This window comes from Triturus cristatus, chromosome 6 (assembly GCF_964204655.1).
Source record: "Triturus cristatus chromosome 6, aTriCri1.1, whole genome shotgun sequence".
Lineage (NCBI taxonomy): Eukaryota > Metazoa > Chordata > Amphibia > Caudata > Salamandridae > Triturus > Triturus cristatus.
In genome coordinates this window covers 18,565,284-18,591,322 of record NC_140589.1, presented here as the reverse complement: position 1 = coordinate 18,591,322, position 26,039 = coordinate 18,565,284, and the positions used below count along the sequence as shown (strand labels likewise).

Here is a 26,039-nt window from a genome sequence, read left to right as displayed (position 1 = left end):
CAGGAAATCCAAATGTGGCAGCAGGCAGCACATAGAGGTCATGCAAGAGTCAGTGACAACAACAAATGTGTTATTCTCAAAGACACCACACAACGTGCAATGACAAGAACATCTAAATGTGGCAACACACGGAGATCACCCAAGAGTCAGAGACAATAAACATATTATAATCACAGAGATCACACAGTGAGCTGTGACAAGCAATTCAAACCGCCCCAATGCATGACGCCCATGCAATGGTCGATCAAACTACAAAATGTATTATTCGCAAACATTGAGTCTAACAAATGAGCAGTGAGAGGAAAATCAGAACACACTAAGCATGGACACCACTCAATGTAGAGTAGATCCTTTTGCCTTCCCCTTTTAATTTAATCAATTGTTCTTACCTCTTACGAGGCAGTGGGCTGCAAAACAGTCCCAGCCACATGCACTTCATTGGGCATGTGTTTTTATTTCTAAATTGCAATAACTGTCCTACTAATGTGTCAACAGTCTGGGTGGACCGTACCCTGTACAGAGATGCAGAGTGTGAAGGAAAACATGCACTTGCCCCGCCCACTTCTAAATATGGGTAATATTAAGTAGTATTTTTTAATTCCCCTCCTGGGGTAGAGGTTGCAGAAAATCCTGAAAAAACACCGCAGCTGAGAGTAACTCAAATGGACAAGTCAGACTGGGACATTTCTTGAGGTCAAGAAAGCAGAGCTGTAGGAACCCTCCTGAAACCAAGAAAAGTGGACTGAAGATTAAGGAGACTGTCAAGAAGAAGCAGAAGTGTTACCAGAACTTATGTAAAAACTTTGGGCTAAGAAAAGACTTCACTACTTGAAGACGGGAAACCGGTCAAGCCTCACTGAAGAAGACACAGCCTTGTTGGCTTCAACTTTGTGAGTTTTCCCAATCGGAGCATTCAGGAAGGCTGAGGTTTCATCTATCCAAGGAGACACTGATCATGGAATCATATTGTACCTGCTAACCAAAGACATCCTCACCATGTAATCATAAAGTAACTGCCCTCCAAGGAAGCCACGAGGAGGCAACCATATGCAATCCCGCTTCCTCAGAGCCCAATACAGCAGGCCCACCCTCCTCTTACCTTAGTGTGGGTTTGGGGGTGCTGAGGACACTCTCATTGTCTTCTATTTCAGGCCCACTGACACTGTTGTTGTACTCGTCGAGGCTGTCGTAGAGCAGGCCCAGGTCCTCGTCTACCTCCTGTATCCCATCCACCGGGTCAGAGTCCAGAACCTGCATGAAGAAGAACTCATAGCTTGAGCACTCTGCAAGCAACGCCCAGCGATCATTCAGAACAGACGTGTTTACTAGTGAGAGGGGCAGGTTCACCATAAGAGGGGAGGGATCAGATCTGGAAGTACTGGAAAAGTGCAATAAGCGGTGGGAAATGTAAAATCTGAGTCTAGCAGGAGATGAGGGATCGCTCAGAAAGAGAGTTTTTGGCTTGGCCAATACTGCTCCGGCTTCAGCGCCAGGATTCCTTCCAGGGCGAGTTTTACACTACACAAATACACATAACAGGAAAGACGTATGAATCACCTCCAGTAAGGGAAAGAGAAGGAGTCTCAGGAAAAGGAGGAGTATTTGTATGAGAGTGTGGCGAAACAAAGTGAGGAAGAAACCAGGGCTCCTCAGGGGTGAGACAGTGATAGAGCTGTGTCGCATATATCCGAAGAGGGAGACATGGGCACTTTGATGTACGCTGGGACTTGGGGAGTGAGTAATGCCCTGAAAAAAGTGAGGTGAACCCTGAAAAGAAGAGCTAGGGGCCCAGAAAATCGGTCTGAACATTCTTCACAATCTAATGCAGTAAGAACTTTTCTTAAACACATTATTAACCCTCTCCATAAAACAGCAACTTACCTCATCAGTCACTTTAAATCTCTTTAAGAGGGCTACAAATTTTTGCTTGAAGTTTGGTTGCTGAAACAAACAGAATTAGAGGAGTGAGTAAATATGCATTAGTAACCTCCTCGAGCAGCAATCAGTGACCAGCCATGCAAACCTGATGCTTTCGACTTAACAATCTATCAGTCTAGTTGTGTCCCGAGGTGGCACCCTTACATTTATTGACATAAGTCAGGCTATACTCATTGTTGTGCTGGACCTGCCTTTGGCCTATGAACTGTGGAACATGGCGTTCTAGTGAGAATGCTTTCAGGTTATAGCGACTTCAAACATGGACACTGAGTATAAACACTATGTAACATGAGCTATACTGGCCTCCCCCCAAAAAATAATGATTGATCTTTAAAACTCGAAAATGAAGACGCCAGGAAGTGTCTGGACTTGAAAATGTTTGCCCAGGTCACACGGGCACTTAAACACTCCACAGACTCCCTGTGGATGCAAGAGTCAACTCAAGACATTCTGCAATTGTGGGGCAATGCCTCGACACAGCTCACAAAAACCAGACCACGAGTAAGCTTCACTCCATCTCTAACTGCATGGCCCCACAATGCCCATACAAGAGGCGAAGACCTGGCAGCCACTTACTGGCAGCCTACCGCTGGCAGTCAACTACTGGCAACCAATCACTGGCAGCAAATTACTGGCAGCAAATTACTGGCAGCAAACCGCTGGCAACTAATCACTTGCAGCCAATCGCTGGCAGCCAACTGCAGGCAACTAATCACTTGCAGCCAATCTCTGGCAGCCAACCGCTGGCAGCTATCCACTGGTGTCAATCAATGGCAGCCAACCGCTGGCAACCAATCACTGGCAACCAACCGCTAGCAGCCAGTCACTGGCAGCCAACAGCTGGCAGCCAACAGCCAATAGCTGGCAATCAATCACCTTACGTTTCTGAAAATGGCCAAACATATGCCATTCTTTTAATTTGAGGACGCTCACGGCACCCAATAAAAATATGTCTTGCAAGTAAGTCGTACCCCATTTTAATCCTGAGAACTGAATTTCTCGCTTCACATTGGGGATTAGGGGGCACTGGGTGAGACTAGTACCTACAGTGCACCTCCACACGTTCTTCACTGATTTTCTTTCTTTGGATTTCTCACCTATGCGAAATTTGAACACACACATTTCCCTTTTCTTTTCCTTATGGACACGAAAGTCACCGATGATGATAACGTGGGCAAACTGGTGAGTACCAACCAGCAGCTCCCTGGGTGATGCTTACATGAGGTACTTTCTGACCTTTATCACATTTTTATTAATTCTGTCACTAATTTTTTGTGGTTTTCAAATTTTCCTTTGACATGTATATGGGATGTGGTTTATTGACGTGTTTTTTAAAAAACTGAACAGTTGGACCAACAGGTTATTGGCAGTGGGTCTGTCCTGTGAGGGAAGTTTAATGTCTTTAAAAACTCCCCCTATGTCCTAAAAATGAAGACAAGAGTTATCTGTTCAGAGCAAGTCGGGTCCTTTTGTGTCTATAAACAATCACTGGCAGCCAATCACTGGCAGCCAATCACTGGCAGCACTGGCCCTTAAACTCTGGGGCACAACCTGAGCTCACGGCTCAGATGAACCAAATCACCTCTGACTTAGGAAACTTCTTAACAATGAACTCTTCGGGCAGTCTTTCTCTGATCATTCCCTTGCCAGTCTGACCAATTCGCAGCTAGCCGGCCGGCTGGGTTGTAGGCCTTCTGCTTCTATTCTCCTGATTGTGTTCTGTTAATAAAAACAGATTTAACACTAAAAATGAACTCTTCAAGAAATCATTTTTCAGTCATCTGGATACTGTGATCGCAGCATGTGTGGTGACGACCGTAGCCCATTCTGCAGGCCTCTGTCGATCCACCGTCTATTGTCTATTCTACAAGGTTTCTGCCACCTCTGATGTCTGCAGACAAGTGTTTGGAAATCATTGCGAGATGACAACTAGTGCTTTACAATAACCCTCAATAAGGAGGGGTTTCTGACCAGATGATATCGGCACTTACCCTGGTTAAGGAGGTCGTTCGAACCAACTTCCTTCGCGCTTTCTTGGGCTTGCTGCTCAACTCATCATCTTCATCATCCAGATCCTAAGTGAAAGAAGATATTCACATACGCCTCTCATTCATACAGTATCAGGCTGCCCCTGCTCCAGCTACTATTGTAGTGAGGCAATGGGGTTAACTGCAGACATTGCTAAGTTCGCATAAGTAGTATAGGCTTGGCTGTCATTCTGCCGCTTTTGCACACGACACTACATGGCTCTGTTCTCGTGAAATACTTTGCTGGCGCTGCTTCACATGAGAACTGTCTACCTTTCACATATTCAGCGGGGCACCGCGCTCTCTGTCTGTACAGCCTGTTCAAGGCCGAATAACAATGTATGCTGTTGATTCACTTTGGTCAGTCCCACGCACATAGACATAACATGAAGCACAGCGGCCCAGCTAAAACTCGGGTGCTTTTAATATGGCATTACATGCATGAGAAGGCACTTGGAGAAAACCTTTCCAACATAGAAGAGCTGTGCTGATCCTGAGATGTGATTCATTGCATCTGATCTCGTAGGTATGGAGTCTCGCTGACAAAACCCAGAGGTCTTCTATAATTATTCAGAACTAGCTCATGAGCACGGGGAGGGTGGTTAAAGGAGCTATAGTCCTGTTTCCACTGTCATTATAATATGATTTCCTCTTTTGTGCTTTATGGAATTGTAACAATGCTAATTATATTGGTTTTATGCATTATGCTGCTCGTATTGGCTAGAGTACTGCACCTTAGAGCACGTTAGTTAAAAATAAAAATTTTAAACTATACAGTGTCTCTGATTACTCATGTTGTGGACAAGTATGAGTGTGAACAAAAGAGTGTTCTTGTTTACCACTATTCCTGAGAGTTTACTAAGTCACATGCTCTAGGTTGTCTAATCATTGGTAGCTTCGCTGTAGTACGGAGAACGAATGAGACACTATTGCTAGTCGGATTGGGGTTCTGGGCACTGAGGTGGCTTTTTTTGTACACAACAATACACAGAGGTCCTGGTTTCCTGCGCATAGTTCTGTGCATGAGCAGAATCTCTGCAACATGGTGCCCTTAACGTTTCGTCTGGTACTTATTTACCAGACGCTTTAGTAGTGCTTCTACTTGTCCACAATATCCTCACTCCTGTTTTCCGGTAAACAGTGGTGATGGCATAACCTACCTGTATTGATACTTTATAGGTCTTTTCACGCTTGATATTATAAAAAGGTTTTCTCATTCATGTGAATCACGAACCAGTTGCGCTGCCGCGCTTTTGAGTTGTTTTGCTTTTCTTAGTCCTTATGGCTGAAGTCGATATTGTGGCGCATAGCCGCACACCAGTCCGTCATCATTTGGCAGCATATGGAGTGCCAGATGCTGGTATCGCGCTAATCTTTATAGTTGGAGCCAATCCTGCTTTCCCATTTGAGGCATTTTACTCTTGGGTAACGTTTCCGTCAGTGGACGGGGATGATAATTTGTTCCATACATACACTCCTACTGCAATACCTGTAGCGTATCTGCCATATACGACTCTCGAGGTTCCGATTTCAGCATGGCAACACCATATTTGGTTTAATGGCGCCCTCCCCCACACTGTGACTCTGGTCCGTTTAGGCCCTTTGTCGATTGCAGGGGCCACTTGGCCAGTTTTGACCGGGTACACACCACATCCACGTTATCTAGCAGCCACTGTAGACGAATTGTGTGTCTTGCACACCTTCTTGATTGAGGTGCCAAGGGCTATAGTACATAAAGTTTCCCGCAACCTACAGATGGGAGCACCTAGGGTTGCACCGCAACCAGCTGGCCCAGCCGGGATGTCTATTAGTCCAGTCATGGTTAATTCGGTTATGGGCAAGCGACCACAGAATAAGGATGATTTACCTTACTGGCTTGTTGAGAAATTTTACCAGCTAAAAGTGGTATTTCCTAATACCTCTCCTGTGGAGAAACACAGGATCTTAACAATAAGTTTGCAGAAAGACTTAATACCAGAGGTAACCAATTGTGAGACTTGGGGTAAAGTGTTCGCAGCAGTGTATGCAAAGTGTTTTGGCACACCTTCTATGACTGTGCTGCCCTCCGTGATTAAGCGTGTTCAGGATGAGCATGGCCCAGAGGCAGCAGCGCAGTTGGGGATGAGGCTTTTCAGAGTGTTTGACGTAGTTGCTGATCTCATACTTGTGAACATCAAGGGGGATGTGGTTAACTTTCAGGTGTCTAATGCTTTGCGTCTTGTCCCAGAGGAAGAGAAACCCAGAGTGTTACAGAAAATTATTGCAGATGCCTATAAGACCATTGGACGCAAAAGTTTGAGTTTTAAGCCTTTTGCTAAAATACCGGCACAACAGCAAACTCAGACGGCGCAGTCTAATAAAGATGACCGTCCTATTTTTCCTAAAAAGAATTGGAAAAATAAAAAAAGAAAAAGCAACAACAGAAACAAGGGTCACGTGCAGCATCACCGGCACCCGAGCCCTCTGAGCGCACTTATGATTTGCGCGACCGCGCGAGAATTAAGTCTCCTGACAGGTTTCAGGTCCTTGATCAGCGTTCTCCTCGTTTTTCACAGGAAACATCGGGCTCAGAAGCCGGTGGAGGTGATTGCCAGGACCGCGGCAGAGGTTGAGTTTCCCCGCAAGGACGCGAGCAACCTCGTCAGACTGACGGTAAAGGAAAGCAGGAAGATTTCCTCGTAAACGCCCTCCGCTTCAGAAAAAAGAAAGTTGCTGCTTTAACAGCGTGATATGCCACGGACGATGAGAACCTGCCTTCATAATCTAACTTGGGCAGTAACGCTGCTAGACAGTGTAGCGGAGGTTACAATAGTGCGGCAAGCACTGCGTCCATTTCTGTAGGCGACAGCAACTGACACTTTCATCACAGTAGAAACTGCTGACACCTGAGTGGCTCCCCCTGATAGAAGGTGATATACGCCGTGTTTTTAAAGAGATTTTTTGGGAAAATCTAACCTCTTCATATGACATCTTGTTAACTGAGGCAGACTGGCCCCTGCCTTTTGTTTTAGGCGCTCCAAGGGGGGAGGAGGTAATCCTCCCTAGTTTTACACACAACGTAGCCAAGGAGCAAGCAATGGCTTTTGCAAAAGAGTGGGCTTTGGTGCTTGCACCGGCTCTATACCGTACTCAGGTGGGCTGGGATAATATCTCTACGCCTCATGAGATACCATTGCGGTCAATGCCACAGCCACAACCCCAATATCCCCTACGGCGGGAAGCAAAAGCTCCTGTTTCTGAAATCCTTGAACAATTAGAGTACCAAGGAGTGATTGAGACATGTGTGTCACCGATGAATAACCCTCTTTTTACAGTAACCAAACCAGATGGGTCGTACCGTTTAGTTTTGGATTACCGACATTTTAACTCTCATTGTCGTAACTGTGCGGTTCAGAATACCCATAGCTCAGGAATTGTAGACAGTCTTTGTGCGTAAAAAATATAAAACTACACTTGACATTTCCAATGGCTTTTTTAGCCACAATCTGTCCTCTATAAGTAGTCAATGGACAGCATTCACCCTGGGCGGCAAACAAAAACAATATACAAGATTGGCCATGGGCTATAAAAACAGCCTGAGCGTTTTTGCCGCACGTGTTGTCTCTCTGTTAGACAACATAGACCCTGAAGCGTACTCATACGTTGATGATATTTATCTCACAGACAACGAATTATGGCCGCATCTTTGTAGCTTGCACCGCATCATAGTTTTGTTTGCGGACTACGGGTACAAATTTTACTTTGCAAAATCACACATTGCAGAGTACACAGTGTTGTTCTTGGGCAATGAGCTCAATAATGAAGGTAGACACCTAGTGCCTCACTTCTTAGAGAAATATGCACGTTTGCGCTCTTCTACAACCCTGAAAAAATTGCAATCTTTGCTGGGATTTTTAAATATCGGACGAACTTACATTCCTGATTATGCCCAGCGTATCAAGCCGCTGTATGCCTTGATACAACCTACATTTACAAAAGCCTGCTGGTTTCCAGAACATTCAGCTATTCTGCAATCCTTTCAGTCTGAGCTTCTTGAATCTAAATACTTGTTAACGTGTGATAACCACACAAACCTGGTGATAAGAATTTTACCAGGGGCAGTGGGTTTCACCTACTTGACATTTAATGAAGGTGAAATAGTACCTATTGCTTACAAGTCACATTTGTACACTTTGGCTGAACTGTGTTTTTCAACTGTTGAAAACCTATTGACTGCGGTCCAGATGGTGATCCTGATGGAACGTAAACTGGTGCAAGGAAAACGCATGATGGTTGTAACACCATATCCGGCTCTTGAAGCTGTGACAAAAGCCAGTGTACCAAACTCAAAAGCTTTACATCCGCGTTGGATACAATGGGCTACTTCGTTGACATCATCTGATGTCACCTATATCTTTGATTCCTCATTGCAAACTCAGAAGTTCTTACAGTATGAATTTGTTCATCCTGCTCCTCTGTCAATGCGCCCGCTCGAGGACTACCATTGTATCATTTATACTGACGGTTCTGCGCAACCGGCAACCGGATCAAAACATTCTTACTCGGCAGCATGCGCTATATTGGCAGGTACCATAGTGAACGGTGAGTTCAAGTCCAATGTTGTGCACACGCAGGCACTAGGGGACTGTACCGCCCAGTTAGCGGAGCTGCGTGCTCTGGTGCTAGGACTGGAGTTTGCTGATCCCAATGTGACTACCTTGATTTTAAGTGACTCTTACTACTTTGGGCAGTCTTTTAATGACAACATATTCTTTTGGAATCAGAATGACTATCATGATTCTAAAGGCAGCGCAATTAAGCATAAAATGCTTTAGGTTCGAGTCGCAGAGCTTAAAAAACGTCTGCCTCTCACACAAGTAATTCATATTCTTGGGCACCAGCGCGTAGGTGTACACGCGGTCGGTAACAATTTGGCTGATGAAGCAGCTAAAACAGCAGTAGCCACATATTCTGTAGCAGCAGTTACAAGATCCATGACTAAGATTTGATGATGACATCTTGGCAGCTATAGCTGCTACAGAGAAGGGAAGTAAGTAACCACAGGGTTTCCATTCGAAATACTCATCATTTAAGTCCCGATAAAGTTCCCTATGTGAGAATTAAGGACGTTAGTGACAGGTTGAATCCCAACGAGGACCGCAGACTAGCATTGATAACAGCCGCGCACGAAGGCATGACCTCGGCTCATGCAGGCGTTTCGGCGACTGTCTCTATCTTGCAGCAACGTTACTGGTGGCGTGGGTTATAAATACACACCCGTAATTATGTGCTTTCTTGTGACATTTGTCAGCAGATTAAACCTTCAACGGCAGCATGCCCGCCACAAACACAGCTGATCATTTCAAATAAACCATTCAGTTGTGTTTATTCAGATCACTGTGGTCCGTTTTCTTCTGATACTGCGTATAAGTTTATCTTGGTTGCAGTTGATTCGTGCACACGTTTTCTTTGGGTTTGGCCACAACGCAGTGCTGACGCACAAACTGTCATCAGGGATTTGCGTGTCTTTGTGGGAATTTTTGCATGTGGAACCTTTCATTTTGACCAGGGTCCCGCATTCGCCTCTAAGGCGTACAAGGATGCTATGAGGTCTTTGGGGGTGCAAGTCAAATTTTCGTCTCCATACAGGCCTGAGGGCAATTCAGTTGTGGAGCGAATGAACCGTGACTTAAAGCAATCCTTGTAGCTAAAGTTATAGGTACTGGCGGGAACTGGTTCGCCCATTTGTATAGGGTACAACGTGCACTAAATAATCTCCCTAGAAGCTCTCTGGGTGGGCGGACCCCATATGAAATGCTCTTTGGCATGAAAATGTTTGTTCCGGACCTTGATGGTCTAGACATGGCGGCGACAGCCGCATCCTTTGACGTAGATAATCATTCTGATGTGTTACAGAAACTACAAGAGACTCGAGACGGTCTTGCAAAGGAACATTTACCCTCTGCCACTGAAGCGGCGCTGCAGATTCCGGTAGTCGGCTGGCTACCCAAGATCGGAGACCTGGTCCGTGAGAAGGTGGAGAACAAGAAAGAGTTTGGCCATTCTTATCGTGCACCTGTCCCAGTGCTTAGCGTGAAGGGTAGTCATACAGTCATTTTACCACCACTTCCTGGTCGCAAAGACAATAGATACATCTCAGTGGACAATGTCAAACTACAACTACATAGTATGACACCTGCTGCTTCCTGTCCAACAATATCCAGGAATACAGTTTTGTCCACTTCCAACAAGATCAGGCCTGACACTGTGATAGAGATGACCGCTGTTACTGATCCTTTGCTAAACCCTCTGGCTTGCAGTCTTCATGAAGAAACTGAATACGCGTATCCCGCTACAGAGTCATTGCCTGGTTTGCAAGGCAACACACTAAACCAGTCACGTTTTTCTTTTGACTCTAACCCCACATGATCGAGTCCCCCATCCAAATTTTCTATTTTTGTCACCTGGTTTAAAAGAAATTATTTGGTTCCTCCTTGGACATACATTTGGTTGGTGCTCATCGCCATTTTTTTGTTCATGTCAATTGGATTTGTGACATTTTTCTTCCTTTTAATAAATGGTCACTACCTTACTGAACGCTCTGCAGTAAAAGTAATTGATGGAACTTTGGAACCGCGCTCCTCATCACACATCATGAAAAGGGACCAGACTTTTGTCAACATCTCTGCCTGGCCAGTTGCGGATGGAATAGTTTGGGATGCAGTAAACTTCCAAATTCATGGCCCCAGAGAGGTGGTTAATGTTCCCAATGTACTTAGCGTTTCTATGGGGGATGTAGTGAAACATAACATACGCTCTGATGATTGGGACGTACGAGCCGTTCAATCTTTTTTTTCTGATTTAAAGTATTATGCTGCATTTGATGCTGAGGATTTGTATTTAAATACTGCAAATTATGCTGATTTATTTTTTTACCAGCATTATGGCCATCAATACCTGCATAAAGCTAATACATTTAGAAATGTTTTTAATTACACACAATGGGAACATTGCCCGGCTCCTATTGAAGGCAGTTCGAAAACTCTTTTGAAAAAATGTGTATATTTTACTGACTTTAATAAATCCAATCCAGGTTCATTTTATTTTAAAAGGAATACTACGTCCAATTCCAAAGTCATGTTCACCCACACTGAATTAGTGTATTCCAAATTCTTTATTGATCATCTGGCAGTCTGAAATGAACAAACTGTGTCTCCGGGGCACCGAGGGTAATTGTGCCACCCACACAATAGGCTTTTTTGCCGTTTTTATATAGCGTGAACTCGACACTGTGCACCCGTTACATTACACAAGGACACATTCATTTATTTATTTTCAGGCATGGCGAGTGTAGGAGTCTGACTCAGTATATGGTGTTCACTTAAATAAGTGTTGCACCACGCACCAATCCAGACAACCCTTATGGTGATTTTAGGGGTCTTAGACAACCTTAGAAAGCTCTCTAAGTGGTAGCTGTGGAGAGCAACCTTCAGGCTTAATCCAGAAGGAGTGTAAAGTAGCTTGTTTTACCAGTACTTAATCTTATGGTATAGGTTAAGTGCAAAAGAACAACACAATGTATTTATAAAAACATGTATTGATTATAAGACACTCACTAACCCAATGCAATATCTCCTACCCGGAGATATAATTACAATATACACAATACTTTGACAATACAAAAGGTCAGTGAGATGAAAATACAGGGGGCTCCAGAGGGAGACCAAACCATATACAAAAATAGTGGAATACGACTAACGACCGAAGTCGGGAGGGGACCCAGAAGACTGAGAAGTGCAGGGGAACCAAGGAACCAAGGTAAGGACGTAGGAAACCCCCGGAGGCCATGTGCTAAGTAAACACATGACCGTGTGCTCAAGGCAAGTCAATGGGGAAGTCGCGGTTGCAGTCCTTAGGAAAAAGGGCCATTCCCAGAGAACTTGGAAGACACCCCGTGGGAGCTGGACGGTTAGAGAGTCACCCCAACCGTGGATACCCAGGAGACCAGGTTACCTGCCCCAGGGAAGCTGGGTGCATAGGTACAAAGTGACGTCGGGAATCGCCATAGACCTCAATGGAGTACTTCAAGAAAGATGCTGCTGGCGAAGAAGCTGGAAGAGTCCGGTGGAATCCAAGGGTGGATTCAAGATGAAACGTATCTATAAGCACAGGGGACAGAATCTAGGTCACTTAGGAGTGACGAGGAGGCACGGGAGTCAAGTGCCCACCTATGTCAGCTGTTACAGGAGAGGTGACGGTGCCCTTTTCTCTGTAGCTATGTGGACCAATGCGACGCTGAGGACTACCTGGAATGGTGTACAAGCTCTCCCACATCGGATGTCGATATCCAGGGGGGTCAGTGTCCGGCAGGAGCATGAACACGTCTTGGCAACGACAACACGTGATAGAAGACGAAAGGTACAGTTTCGGGACCAGCAAGGTCCAAGAGACTCACCACGTTCATGTGAGTCAGGGTAGGCCCTGATGATGATGATATAAAGCTTATTAAGCGCTCGAATGCCGAGGCGTCTTGGCGCTGGTGTGTGTACACAGGACAGGAACTGACTAGATCTACTCAGGAGTAAACAGCCAGGATTTCAAGGCTTTCCTAAAGGATAGACGGTTCGGCTGCAGTCTCAAAGCCACTGGCAGTTTATTCCACAGTTGTGCTGCACAGCTAGACAAAGACCTGCCACCCCATCTGGCCCGTCGAAACTTTGGGGTACAGATCAGGCCAAGACTGGCCGACCGTAGGTTTCGCGAGAGGGTATAGAGCCCGAACATTTCCTGACTGTCATCAGAACCCCACCGTATTGTGCCGTGTCCACCAGGCAGAGCGCCTTACATTCAATTCTCTGCTGGACGGGGAGCCAATGTAATGCCCTTCTTCCCTGTGACGTAGGATGACCCTTAGGAAGCTTTAGGATTAGTCGTACCGCAGCATTCTGCAATGAATGAAGTTTGCTGATCTGATGTTTATCAATGCGCAAAAACATCGCATTACAATAGTTCAGTTTGGACAGAAAAAGAGCAACTATTACCGTCTTCTGTAGTATGAGGGGAATAAAAGGAAAAAAATGTGAAGGGTCTTTAGCAGAAAAAAACTGGCAGACGTTAAACTGTTGACCTGTGCTGACATGTTAAGTTTATCGTCAAAAATGACCCCAAGATTCCTCACCTTCCTAACAGGGAGAGGACATTCCCCAGCCTCCGACGGCCACCAAGAATTGTTCCATATTGGTGATCCATTGCCAAACTCAATCACTTCTGTCTTTTCAGTATTAATCTTCAGGAAGCTTAGACTCATCCAGTTCATGATGTCCTTAAGACAGGAGTGAAAGCTGGCAGCTCAGGCCTGTCCGACAAGGATATCACCAATTGTGAGTTGTTGGCATATGACACTAATGTGAAACCATGTTTCCTGACAAGTATTGCCAATGGCTTCACATAGACGTTAAACAACGTCGGGGACAGAGCTGATCCCTGCGGAACACCACAGGGCAGGTTAAAACTGTCCAATTGTAAGCCGTCCCAGCTCAAACTCTATTTCCTGTTCTCTAGAAAAGAGGAGAGGAGGGCCAAAGCCGAGTCACCGATTCCTACCTCCCGTAGTCGCTGCACCAACACCGTGTGATTCACGGTGTCGAATGCGGCTGACAAATCAAGGAGAACAAGGATTGCCCTACCTCCACCATCCACTACTCTCCGAATCCCCTCTGCAGCTGCAATCAGGGCGGATTCCGTGGAGTGTTTTGGCCGAAAGCCATGCTGGGTGGGGTCCAATAGCCTATTACTCTCTAAATATTCTGTTCATGTCTTATTGACCGATTTTTCGAGGACATTGGCTGCAAATGTTGGACCCGAAATCGGTCGATAATTTTTAAATTCGGTAGGCTCTAGCGTGGTTTTCTTCAAATTTGGCCTAATACACGCAGTCTTCCAGGCCGCAGGGTAAATCCCTGATGCTAGAACTTGATTGATCAGAGGAGTAAGAGTTTCACTAATCCTCTCAGCGGCTAGGTGCATAATAGCAGGGGGGCGGGGGTCATTAGGTGACCCAGATTTGATAGACTTTAAAAGGTTCATTACAACCTCTCCATAAAGGGGTTTAAAGCATGTTAGCTTGGATGTCACTGTCTTCTCCACGCGGGAAGGTTGATGACTAACTGCCTGAGCATTTAGTGGGTTAGCAAAGCCATCATATATCGTTTGTACCTTATTCTGGAAAAAGGCCGCCAACTGGTTACAGAAAGCCTGATCAGGTTTGAAAGAATTAACCTGCTGTGGTTTAGCTAAAAAAGTAACAGATTTAAAATGTTCTTTAACTGAATTTCCCGCTTCTTCAATTTTTGCTGTAAAATACACTCTTTTAGATTCCAGAATAGCCTCCTTGTACTTTTTCAGGGCCCCATTGTAAGCATTTTTGCTCTTTCTACTATAATCAGCTCTCCAGAGGCGCTCAAACCTTCTACATTCCACCTTCAGCCCTTTAAGTTCAGGGCCATAGCAAGGTGTCACCAGTGGGCGCCTCTTCGCTGTTCCGCTATATTCCGGGGCAACGCGGTTGACCGCACTCAAAATCCACTCATTAAATGGGACAAAGCGACCTCATTGTCGCTATCTAATATTGTAGAAGAGTGAGTGAGGGCATCCTGTAGGTCTTTGCTTTTTACTTTGTTCCACGTCGGAACATGACCCTAGTTGCTTTAAGAGGGGAGCACTTCTTGACCCTGGCCTCAAAGAACACCGCCTTATGGTCGGTCCAGGGAAGTAACTCCACTCGTGCCAGTGTAATATCGGGATTATTAGAGAAAAGTCCATCCAAAGTATGACCCCCTTGATGTGTAGACTCAGACATTAGCTGGCGGAGGCCATACGCCTCCAGGTGGTCTGAGAGTCTGGCAGTCTCGGGGTTTGTGCCCAATTCCAGATGGTAGTTGAAATCTCAGAGTATTATAAAGAATTCTGAGTCTATGCAGGATTCCATATAGGACAGGAGAGCCTGTGAGAAGGCAGCTCTGGGACCCGGCGGCCGATACACCAGTAGGCCCTGAAGCTTAAAGGAGTCCTTTAACCTGGCGCAAAACTGCATAGCTTCAGCCGGGAGGTCTCCCACTGCTTCCACCTGAACCTTCAAGAAATCTTTATAGATAATAGCTATACCCCCCCCCCCCTCTGTTTCCTTGTCTATCTTGATTACATAGGGCCTCATGTAGGTAAATAAATTTTACCGGTTCTAAAATACCGAGCCGTACCGAATCGGTAAATTAGAATCGGTAAGTTATATGTAGGTAAAAATTCGGTAACAGTTACCGATTCGGTAACATTCGGTAATCACGAATCGGAATTCACCGAATCGGTAAATACCGAGGTGGTATTTACCGAATCGGAAAATACCGAGGTGGAAGTTACCGAATCGCAAAATACCGAGGTGGTAGTTACCGATTCGGAAAATACCGATTCGGTATGTACGGAGTCGGTAAAGAAAATCACATGACTTGACGAAACAGCGAATCCAGTGCAACGACAGCCCACCCAACCTGGAACTGCCCACACCCAGGCAGGTGTACTCAATTAGCCGAAGTGGCCACACCCAGGCAGGTGGACATAATTAGCCGACCCTGGAGAGGCTTGGAGTGCAGAGGAGAGGCAGGGAGCAGTTGCATGTGCGAGCGGGTAAACGAACAGCATGTCCAGCCAGAGAACACAGAAAGACGGAGGGGAAAGGAGGAGGAAGCTGAAATTTAGCCCCAAGGAACTCCAGGTGCTGGTGGAGGAGGTCGTGAAGCAGCACCAGAAGCTGTTCGGCAGGCAATCCCTGCAAGTGCCTGAGGTGGAAAAGCGCAACATATGGCTGACCATCCAGGCGCAGGTCAATGCTGTGGGAGTGACCCACAGGGACATTGAGGTCCTCAAAAAGCGCTGGTATGACCTGAGGATTGTAACCAAGAGGAAGATGGGCGACATCCAGAAGGAGGCCAGCCAGACCGGAGGTGGAACCAACAGGGCACCTGCCCTCACCGAACTGGAGGAGCTGGTGGCGGCCACAATCGAGCAAGAGAGCGTCGTGGGTCTTGGGGACGCCGACAGCTCTGCCAGAGCCGCAACACACCAAGGTAAGACGAAAGCACAGCAATGTATCCCCCCCTACCCCATCCCACATCCCCCAAATGTGAAACGAGAATCACACTGCAGTCCACACGTGTCAGTGCAGACAGGCAATGCATTTCGGGAGATGTAGTCAGGGCAACACTAACCATGACGTAAATGTTACAGGGCAACAAGGCATGTCACGCACTCGAGGCACAAGGAGACAGGGGACATGTTGGAATGTGAAATTATTTATTGTGCCGCTTGCAATGCAGCCCTTCGGGGACACTGAGCCAATGTTGTATTTCTGTCCACAGATGTGACATCATGCAGGACAGGGCATGCTGCAGGAGAGACGGCACCACGGCAACATCAAACACCTCCAGCCAGCACAAGTACAGACCGGGGAGCAGGCCCACTGGCAGCCGCACCACCAACACAGCCAGCATCGCCGCACACAGAGCCAGCATCACCTCACCGTGAGCCAGCATCACCACCACCAGAGCCAGCCTCGCCACTCATGTTCGATTCACCGGCCACATCTCCGCTTGCATGCGTGAGACAGAGGAGGCGTCCAGCAGCCAGGCTACGAGCCTTGGACACCTCGTCAGACGACAGCATGGGCCCTGAAGACCGCACCGGGCCCCAGGAAGGGAGCCATGCCACTGTGCCCCACACCTCACAGGCAGCACAGACGGAAACAAGAGGGCGCCGCAGGTCGCGTGTCCAGAGTCCACCAGCACCCACTGACGGCCATGGTGTCTTCTTGGGGCTCGAGGGCCAAATGTTAAAGCAACAGCGCCTGCAATCAAAGGCAGTCATGTCAGTCCAGAGGCACATGCGGGTGATGAAGACAAGCATAGTCAACATGGACACAAACATTGGCGGCATGGCTGCGGGCATTCGGGACATGTCCCAGTCTATCCAGCAGTTGTGCAGCAAATTAGATGCTGACATCGAAGCACGGCGCCGGGAACGCCAGAGAAGGGACACTACCAGCAGGGCACTCAACCGTCTGGCAACTGCCACTTCCCTACTGTGCCGGCGCTCTGTGACGATGCAGGAGGGCCTAACACAGTGCTGCAGCGACCTGTCTCGGGGGATGGTGCAGGTGACAAGTGCACTAGGGGTGCTATTGACGAGTCAGGCGTCGACAACTGCTGCAGGGGATCCTGCGGAGAGCATCGACACCACCAGCAGCATCACACCCCCCGTCCCAGAAACACGCAGGAGCAGCAGGCGGCTTGGGGTTGGCTCTAGTGAGGATGCACAGGCCGTGCAATCCACCACTGCAGCGCGTATGCGCAAACATTGATGTCGCCCTGCCTAGCCACTTCACAATGGGTGAAGTAACCCTGGACATACTCCTTGTATAGATGATATATTGCCAGATTGGCCTGATCATGTGTTCATGGCGTGGTGCCACATTGAACTACGTCATGACTGCTCACAACTCGCTGTGTCCCCTTACTTACTCAGAAATAGTTGGATGTGATCTCTGCCCGTCTCTCTCTCCCATCGATTGCAGTTGGCACTCTAGCTGCGTTGCCCTCTGGCTGGCCTGACTCATCCTCGTTGTCCTCAAAATATGTTAGTTCCACATCTGTACCTTTTTTCGTGGCAAGGTTGTGCAGCATTGCACAAGTGGCAATGATCTTGCAGCAGGTGATGGGTTTGTACTGGCGTGCGCCTCCGCTCTTGTGCAGGCAGCGGAACCTGCTCTTCAGTAGTCAAAACGTGCGCTCCACCACATTGCGTGTTGTTTTGTGTGCCACGTTGTATCGTCTCTCACTCTGGGTAGCTGGGTGTAGGTAGGGAGTGAGGATGAATGACCGGCATGCATATGCACTGTCGCCTGGATGGGTGAAAGGGAACCATCAGTAACATGCCTCTATACACTATGTTTGCATGTTTCAAGGGGCGTCACTGTTACTTACCTAGCAGGTATCCCTCTCCGAATTCTCCGGCACTCAGTCGTGTGTAAATCCCACTATTCTGGAAGATGTAAGAGTCGTGGGTGCTCCCAGGAAACTTTGCAACAATATCTGTGATGATGTTCCCTGCATCACAGATCACCTGCACGTTGATGGAGTGGGTGGACTTCCTGTTCCTGTAGATGTGCTCTGTATCTGCTGGTGGACAGATTGGGATGTGGGTACCATCAATACAGCCGAGGACATGGGGGAACTGTGCCACGTGATAAAAGTCAGTTTTTGTTTTCTGCAGTGCAGCCTGTGAGTTCGGGAAGCTTATGTAGTGGTGCATTCTCTGCATCATGGCATCCAGGAACTTCCTGAAGAAACGGGACAGGCAACTTTGGGATACCCCACCCACCGCAGCTATCACCACCTGATAACTGCCGGATGCCAACAGATGTAGGCTGCAGAGCACCTGCACATGTGGGGGTATGGCGTGCGCCCTTCTAACTGGCTGGTCCAGGAGTGGGTGTAGGTCCCTGATTAAGTCCATGATGGTTTCGGGGTGTAGCCTGTACCTCTCATGTATCTCTGCATCAGTCAGCTGGAATAGTGTGATGCGCTGTCTGTAGATTTGTTCCTCCCGTCGCCACACCCTCAGTCCTGCTGCCTGTAGACGTAGGCGCCTTGCAATGACGTACATAGCGGCCATGTTGTCCACGCTGTTGAATTTTGGGTTTGCTTTTATCCATTGTTGATGGTTACCACCTGCTTTTAGTCCGTGTTAATTACCGACTCTTAATTACCGATTTTAATGGATTTCTTAATTACCGACTGCTCCTACATGTCATTTTAAATTTTTACCACTTCATATTTACCACTTCATGTTTACCGATTCGTTAATTCTGTATTCGGTAAGTATGAATCGGTATTTTAGAATTCGGTAACTATGAATCGGTATTTACCGCCTCATATTTACCGAAAAGTGGTTTTTGGACTCCTACATATCACTTGTCTGTATACCGGTCGGTAACGGCATATTTACCGAAAATCGGCCGTTACCGACCGGTATTTCGCTACCTACATGAGGCCCATAGTGTATAGCCAGGTGGCAGGACAGCATTCCAGTCTGGGACAGAGGTATCGTCCGTCCACGTTTCTGTTAAAAAGACCATGTCAGGATTATGTGACTTGAGCAGAATTTCTAGCTCATATTTGTGCTTGACAACAGAACCTTTGTTGAGAAGTATACAGTGAAAGCTATTTTCTCGTGTGTATGACAGTTAGCCACAGGCTCCACCAGGCTGCCCCCCTCCGCACGCCTACCCTCCCCACCAGTTTGCATGACGCTATTGTCAAGACCCCCCTCCACCCGGAAACAACAATGTGTACGCAAAAACGTTCCCAACTTACCCTCCATATTAAAAATAGCACAGTCCCTGCAGCGCTCCCCACGAAGCTTCAGCAGCGGCTCTCTAGCATAGACTTGGACCGCAAAACAACCAGGGGTCCTGGTGCTGGGCGCGCTCCGGGCGCCGACGCACGCAGCCGGGCTTGCCTTTGGCGCGCTCGCGCCAGTGTGGTTTTGGTATCTGAATGGGCGGTGAACAACTAAGACCGCTGACCCAGGTAAAGGCGGGCCCGCTCTTACAGACGGGCACTGCAGGTCATCGCGGGGGGAATTTCTACCAGGAGAATGTGCACGCAAAAAGAGTTAAAACACGACAGTTTGTTTTTAAAAATTCAATTTCCATATGCTTTTAAAAATACAATGCGCACACTCGCAGCCAGAGTAGCAGCCTTCCAACAACTCTCAAGCCTCAGCATAACACACGCTGCGCGCTCGCACCAGTGTGGTTTTTGTATCTGAATGGGAGGTGAACAACTAGACCGCTGACCCAGGTGAAGGCGGGCCCGCTCTTACAGACGGGCACCGCAGGTCATCGCGGGGGGAATTTCTACCAGGAGAATGTGCACGCAAAAAAAGTTAAAACACAACAGTTTGTTTTTAAAAGTTCAATTTCCATATGCTTTTAAAAATACAATGTGCACACTCGCAGCCAGAGTAGCAGCCTTCCGACAACTCTCAAGCCTCATCATATCAAACGCTGCGCGCTCGCGAGGTTTTTGTATCTGAATGGGCGGTGAACAACTAGACCGCTGACCCCGATTGCCCGCTGATTCCAGTAGGCAGGGGAGCCTACAGGAATCAAAGAAGACCCTCGACTGGGCCCGAAGATCTTTAGAGAAGAGAGTCACCCAGCCTTATCAATGGCCAGCCGATGCGGTAAACAGGGACTCAGTTCCGGCGGTGTCGGCGTGGGATCCTGGCCGACTCGGTCTGAAGATAGTGCAGGCCTTGAGGAAGTTGTAGAACGGTCACCTGTGTCACCAGCAATCAGTCAGTTACGTTGCGGTGCCTGCTGATGCAGGGGAGTGACTCCCTCACTCCAAGGGAGATTCCTTTGGGTGTCTCTAGATGTCCACAGGACCTGGAATTGGACCTGTAATGAGACTGGACACTGAGGGTGCAGCGGGCTTGAAGAACAAAGAGATCAGGAGCAGACGGAGTCTTCCAGGTTGCAGTCTCGGTTCCCAACGTAAAGTCTGATGCGGTCAGTCCGACACAATCTGCACGACTTGCTCAGAATGTCCAGATGGTTGAAGAGGACGCGGAGTTTGATCTGAATCAAATCCCACGACGAACCTAGGGACCCACCCTCAGGTAAGCCCTTAAGTACCCTAAGGAAAGGGTTGGGACGATTCAGTGGTCCCTCTCAGAGGAGAGGCTGGACAGTGATCAATCAATCAATAAGGAGTTTGTTGAGCGCGATTATTCACCCGTGAGGGTCTCAAGGCGCCTGGGGGGGAGGGAGGGGGGTTAGGGGTGTGTGCAGGATCCATTCCATCAAGGGGTGGGGGTCTGTCGAAAGGCCAGGTTTGAGGTTTCTTGCAAAGATTAGGCCTGGGTGGTAAATTCCGTTCCGCTCGCGGAATTTGGGCAATTCCGCGTTTCGCGGAGAACGCGGAATTGCCAAAAATTTTGCGATCTGCGTTGTCGCAGAATTTTTCCCATGTTTGCGCTTTCAAAATGCGTGTTCGCTCACGTGGGAGCAACTTACCAAGATCCCTGCATTCGCCGACGAGATTTCCTATCCATTCGCGCGCGCCACGAGATTTTGGTAGCCGTCCGCGTGATCCCGCGAGTGTGTGCAATCGCGAACAAGTCATTCGGATGCGCCCGCGTTCGCGAACAGGAAACACGCATCGCGAGCGGGAAGGACAAGTGAAAGAAGATGGCCACGCCAATTGCTGACCGCATTGGCAAGTTTGCGAGATATTTCCCCCGGAGCACGCAAACAACGTTCGTAAACAGGGAAAACGCATCGCGTACTGGCGGAACAAGCAATTCCGCGTCTTCGCTGAACTCTGCGTGCTCGCGGAGATTTTTTACCGTTTCGTGGAGCTTTGCGTAGTGCGACTACGCAAATTCCGCCAACCCCTTGCAAAGATGGGGAGCGATGTTGTCCGTCCGAGGTGGAGCGGAAGTGAGTTACAGGCTTTGGCCGTGAGGAAGGAGAAGGAGCGGCCTCCCGATCTGGTCTTTCTGGTGCGGGAGACCACGGCGTAGTAGAGCTGGGCTGATCGTAGGGTCCTTTGGGGTGCGTGAAATTTGAGTCGGCTGTTCAGGTATGCTGGTCCGGTGCCGTGGAGGGCCTTGTGTGTGTGGGTTTGTATCTTGAAGGTGGACTGTGCGCAGGTGCTGGGAGATGTGGCAGTGTTTTGGCAGGTTGAGGATCAGTCTTGCGGCAGTGTTCTGGATGTTCTGTAGCTTGCGGGTGAGTTTTTGTTTATTCCGGCGTACAGTGCTTTGCCGTAGTCGAGTCTGCTGGTGACCAGGGCGTGAGTGACGGTCTTTCTGTGTTCGATGGGGATCCATTTGAAGGTCTTACGAAGGAGGCGGAGGGTGTGGAAGCAGGAAGACGAGACTGAGATGATCTGGCGGTCCATTTTGAGCTCGGAGTCCAGGATGATTCCCAGGTTGCGTGCGTGGTCCGTGGGGGTTGGCAGGTTTCCGAAGGCAGGGGGCCACCAGGGGTCGCTCGAGGCGTCGGGGTTTGGGCCCTTGATGAGTACTTCTGTATTGTTGGTGTTTAGTTGTAGGTAGCTGTTTTTCATCCATTTGGCGATGGCTTCCATGCCTTCTCGAAAGTTGTGTTTGGCGGTGTTGGGTTCGTTGGACAGGTAGAGGATGAGTTGAGTGTCGTCTGCGTACGATACAATGTTGAGTCCATAGGTTCTGACGATGGGGGCAAGCGGAGCCATGTAGACGTTGAAGAGCGTCATGCTGAGGGAGGAGCCCTGGGGGACTCCGCAGGTGGTAGGTGTAGGGTCTGAGAGGAAAGGGGGAGTCTGACCCGCTGCGTTATGCCGGAGAGGAAGGTGCGGATCCAGTCGAGGGCCTTGTCAATCAATCCATTTGTAGAGCGCACTACTCACCCGTGAGGGTCTCTAGGCGCTGGGGGGGAGGGAGAGGGGGAGTGCTGCTACTGCTCGAACAGCCAGGTCTTGAGACGTCTGCTGAAGGTCAGCAGGTCCTGGATCTGTCGCAGGCAGATGGGGAGGGTGTTCCAAGTCTTGGCGGTGAGATGGGAGAATGATCTGCCGCTGGCGGTTGCTCGTCGGAATGCGGGGAACAGTGGTGAGCGCGAGGTCAGCAGAGCGAAGCTGGTGGTTCGGGATGTAGAAGGTGAGTCGTTCGTTGAGGTACGCTGGTGCGGCGTTGTGGAGTGCTTTGTGAGCGTGGGTGAGGAGCTTGAAGGTGATCCTCTTGATGACGGGGAGCCAGTGCAGGTCTTTCAGGTGGGCTGTGATGTGGCTGTGGCAGGGGATGTTGAGGATGAGGCGTGAAGAGGTGTTCTGTATGCATTGTAGTCGTTTCTGGAGTTTGCCTGAGGTTCCCGCATAGAGGGCGTTGCCGAAGTCCAGCCTGCTGCTGACGAGGGCCTTGGTGACCGTCCTTCTGGTTCCGGTGGGGTTCCTTCTGTAGATCTTGCGGAGCATGTAGAGGGTGTTGAAGCAGGAGGAGGAGATGGTGTTGACTTGCTGGGTCATAGACAGCGATGAGTCCAGGATGACCCCCAGGTTACGTGCGCGGCCAGCCACCATGATTCGTCCCAGGCGGAGGGGGGGATCCGATGATGAGGACCTCCGTCTTGTCCGAGTTCAGTTTCAGGCGGCTGTTCTTCATCCATTCGGCGATGGCCTTCATTCCTTCGTGGAGGTTGGTTTTGGTGGTGGTGGGGGCCTTGGTGAGGGATCAGCTGGGTGTCGTCGGCATATGAGATGATGTTGAGGTCGTGTGATCGGACGATGTTGGCAAGCGGTGCCATGCTTGGAGTCTGCGTATTAGGGTGCGGTGAGAGACTGTGTCGAACGCCGCTGAGAGGTCGAGGAGGATGAGGGCTACTGTTTCTCCTTTGTCCAGTTGGGTGCGGATGTCGTCTGTTGCGGCGAGGAGGGCGGTTTCCGTACTGTTTTTTTTTCTGAAGCCGGATTGGGAGGAGTTGAGAATGTTGTGCTCTTCGATGAATGTGGCGAGATGGCTGTTGATGACTTTCTCGATGACTTTCGCTGGGAACGGGAGCAGGGAGATGGGTCTGTAGTTTTTGAGGTCGGTGGGGTCCGCCGAGGGTGTCTTCAGGAGGGGGTTGACCTCGGCGTGTTTCCAGTCATCGGGGAACGAGGCGGTCGCCGGGGAGCGGTTGATGGTGTGGCAGAGCATGGGTGTGATGGTGTTGGTGGCTCTGTTGAAGATGTGGTGGGGGCAGGGGGCAGTGGGGGCCCCTGAATTGATTGACTTTATTGTCTTAAGTGTGTCTTCGGTGGTGAGGGCTGTCCAGTTGTCAATAGCTGGTTTCCGGGTATCAGGGGTGGTTGGTGAGGGTTCAGTGTGCTGGTTGTCTTCGTCGAAGTTGTCGTAGATGCTCTTGATTTTGTGGTGGAAAAAGGTGCTGAGTTTGTCGCAGAGGTCTTGTGAGAGAGGGATGTCAGTAGACTCACTGGTGGGCTGGGCGAACTCCCTGATGATGTTGAAGAGTTCCTTGCTGTTGTGCGCGTGGGTGGAGATTCTGTCTTCGATCGCTTTTTTCCTGGTTTCTCTGATGAGTTGGTGGTGGGCGTTGGTGGCGCCTCTGAAACTGTTGTGGGCTTCTGTGGATTTGGTGTTCCTCCAGGCCTTTTCGAGGTGGCGGCAGGTGCGTCTGGACTCTGGAAGTTCAGTGATAAACCATCTGGCTTTCTTGGCCCGGTTATTGTTGTTTTTCTTCAGGGGGGCTATGGTGTTGATGCTGTTCGAGATCCATCTATGCAGGGTTCGGGCTGCGGTGTTGGGGTTGTCGTTTTCCACGATGGTTGGGGTTGAGTTGTTGAGTGAGGAGGTGAGCTGGTCGTCCGTGATTTTGGTCCAGTTTCTTCGTGGGAGCAGGTGCTGGTGTCTGTGGATGGTGGGTGTTCTGAAGGTGAAGTGGACGCAACGATGGTCGGTCCATGGGACTTCAGTGGTGTGGCTGAAGATGATGGAGTTTCCTGTAGTGAAGAGGGGGTCGAGGGTGTGTCCTGCTGAGTGCATGGGTTCGGTCACGATCTGGCAGAGTCCAATGTTGTGGAGGTTGTCCTGGAGGGATGTGGTGTTGGGGTCAAGTTGGATGTCGAGGTGGAAGTTGAGGTCTCCCAGCAGGGTGTAGTTGGTGGATGCGATGGCCTGCGGGGTGATGATGTTCGTGATGGAGTTAGCTAAGGGTCCGCGGGGTTCAGGGGGTCGGTAGATGAGGGTTCTTCAGAGGGTGGTGGTGGGACTGACCAGTATCTTGAAGTGAAGGTGTTCCATCAGGTCTGTGTGCTCGTCGGGGAGTGTGCTCAGGCAGAGGCTGGATTTGTGGACAATGGCGATTCCTCCTCCAGGGCGGTCCTTTCTGGAGATCTTGTATCCTTGGGGTGTTGGTCCAGGTTTCGGTGAAGAATACTATGTCCGGAGTGTTGCTGTCGAGGAGGTCCCAGATTTCGGTGGCGTGTTTGTGGAGTGAGTAGTGCACTCACACTAGAGAGTGCAGGGGCTGGGGGAGGCCTCACTCAATGGTGGAGCTGCGAGGGTGGGAGAGCAATTTCACTGACAAAGAGTCAGAGGTCTTATGAGGAGGATACTCTCATGTCTTTCGTCCAGTTTTGCACCAGAACGGAAGCCAACAGCTCCCTGAACTGGTTTGAGCTGAAGTATGCAAGGAGGGCACCAAATGTGCCCTTTAAGCAGTATGAGTAGCGCTGGCAAGCACCCCCACCCTGTCCCAATACACTAAATCCTGTCTGGGAGGTGGTCACACCTCCCTGTGACAGGATACCTATTGTTCTGCCTTTCCCTGCTCGAGCTTGGCTCAGCAGCAAGAGGGCAGAATTGTGTCTCAGGTCGGCAGCAGCCCTAGCTTGCTGTCCGGTTCTTGAAGACTGGTACCAGGAGCACTGACGGCCTCCTGAAGGAGATTCACAGTGCATGGAATCATACCCCCACACCGGTTACGGTGTGGGGGTATGATTCCAACATGTTTGATACCAAACATGACCGGGTACGTTACAGACAGTTTAGAGATGGTCATCGCGTACTGACACAGGGCCACTCTATGTCTCGTAATGACTGATGCACTGATAACCCAGGAGAATGGACTCCGAAGGTTGCAGGGGTGTCCTGCTCATGCAGGTGTACCCTCACACTTAGATTCAAACACACTGCCTTTGGGACTGAAAGGCCTACTAGAGGGGTGACTTAGACGTTTTAGGTGCAGTGATGTTAGATATAAGGAAACTTGTATCTTTCGTGAGAGGGTCGCAAGCACTAGCTCACAAGGGCTCCAATGGCAGGCCTGTAGTCAGAGTTTGGAGGGTTCCCTATGGGTGCCATAAGATATGCTTCAGCCCAGGGGGGGCCCTGGTGTACGTAGGCCCTGGGTACCTGAATACCATATACTGGGGACTTACTAGGGCACACCAGCAGCCAATTAGGAATGTACCAAGGTACTCACCATAGCCAATTTTGGGA

The 26,039-nt window shown here is 49.0% G+C and overlaps 1 protein-coding gene across 3 annotated transcripts in view; it reads right to left on the bottom strand.

Annotated features, from left to right (window-relative positions):
• The window catches only part of LOC146813651 (phosphofurin acidic cluster sorting protein 2-like), a 1,059,532-nt gene that overhangs the window by 396,088 nt on the left and 637,405 nt on the right, over positions 1 to 26,039 (bottom strand). For 2 of the 3 annotated variants that reach the window (XM_085610139.1, XM_085610140.1), the window contains exons 7-9: positions 3,930 to 4,013; positions 1,882 to 1,941; positions 1,100 to 1,251 (exon numbers count right to left, since the gene is read on the bottom strand). In XM_085610139.1, the coding sequence (XP_085466265.1) occupies positions 1,100 to 1,251; positions 1,882 to 1,941; positions 3,930 to 4,013 (296 nt within the window). The remainder of the gene's footprint in view (positions 1 to 1,099; positions 1,252 to 1,881; positions 1,942 to 3,929; positions 4,014 to 26,039) is intronic. The other variant, XM_085610141.1, reaches the window with a different exon arrangement.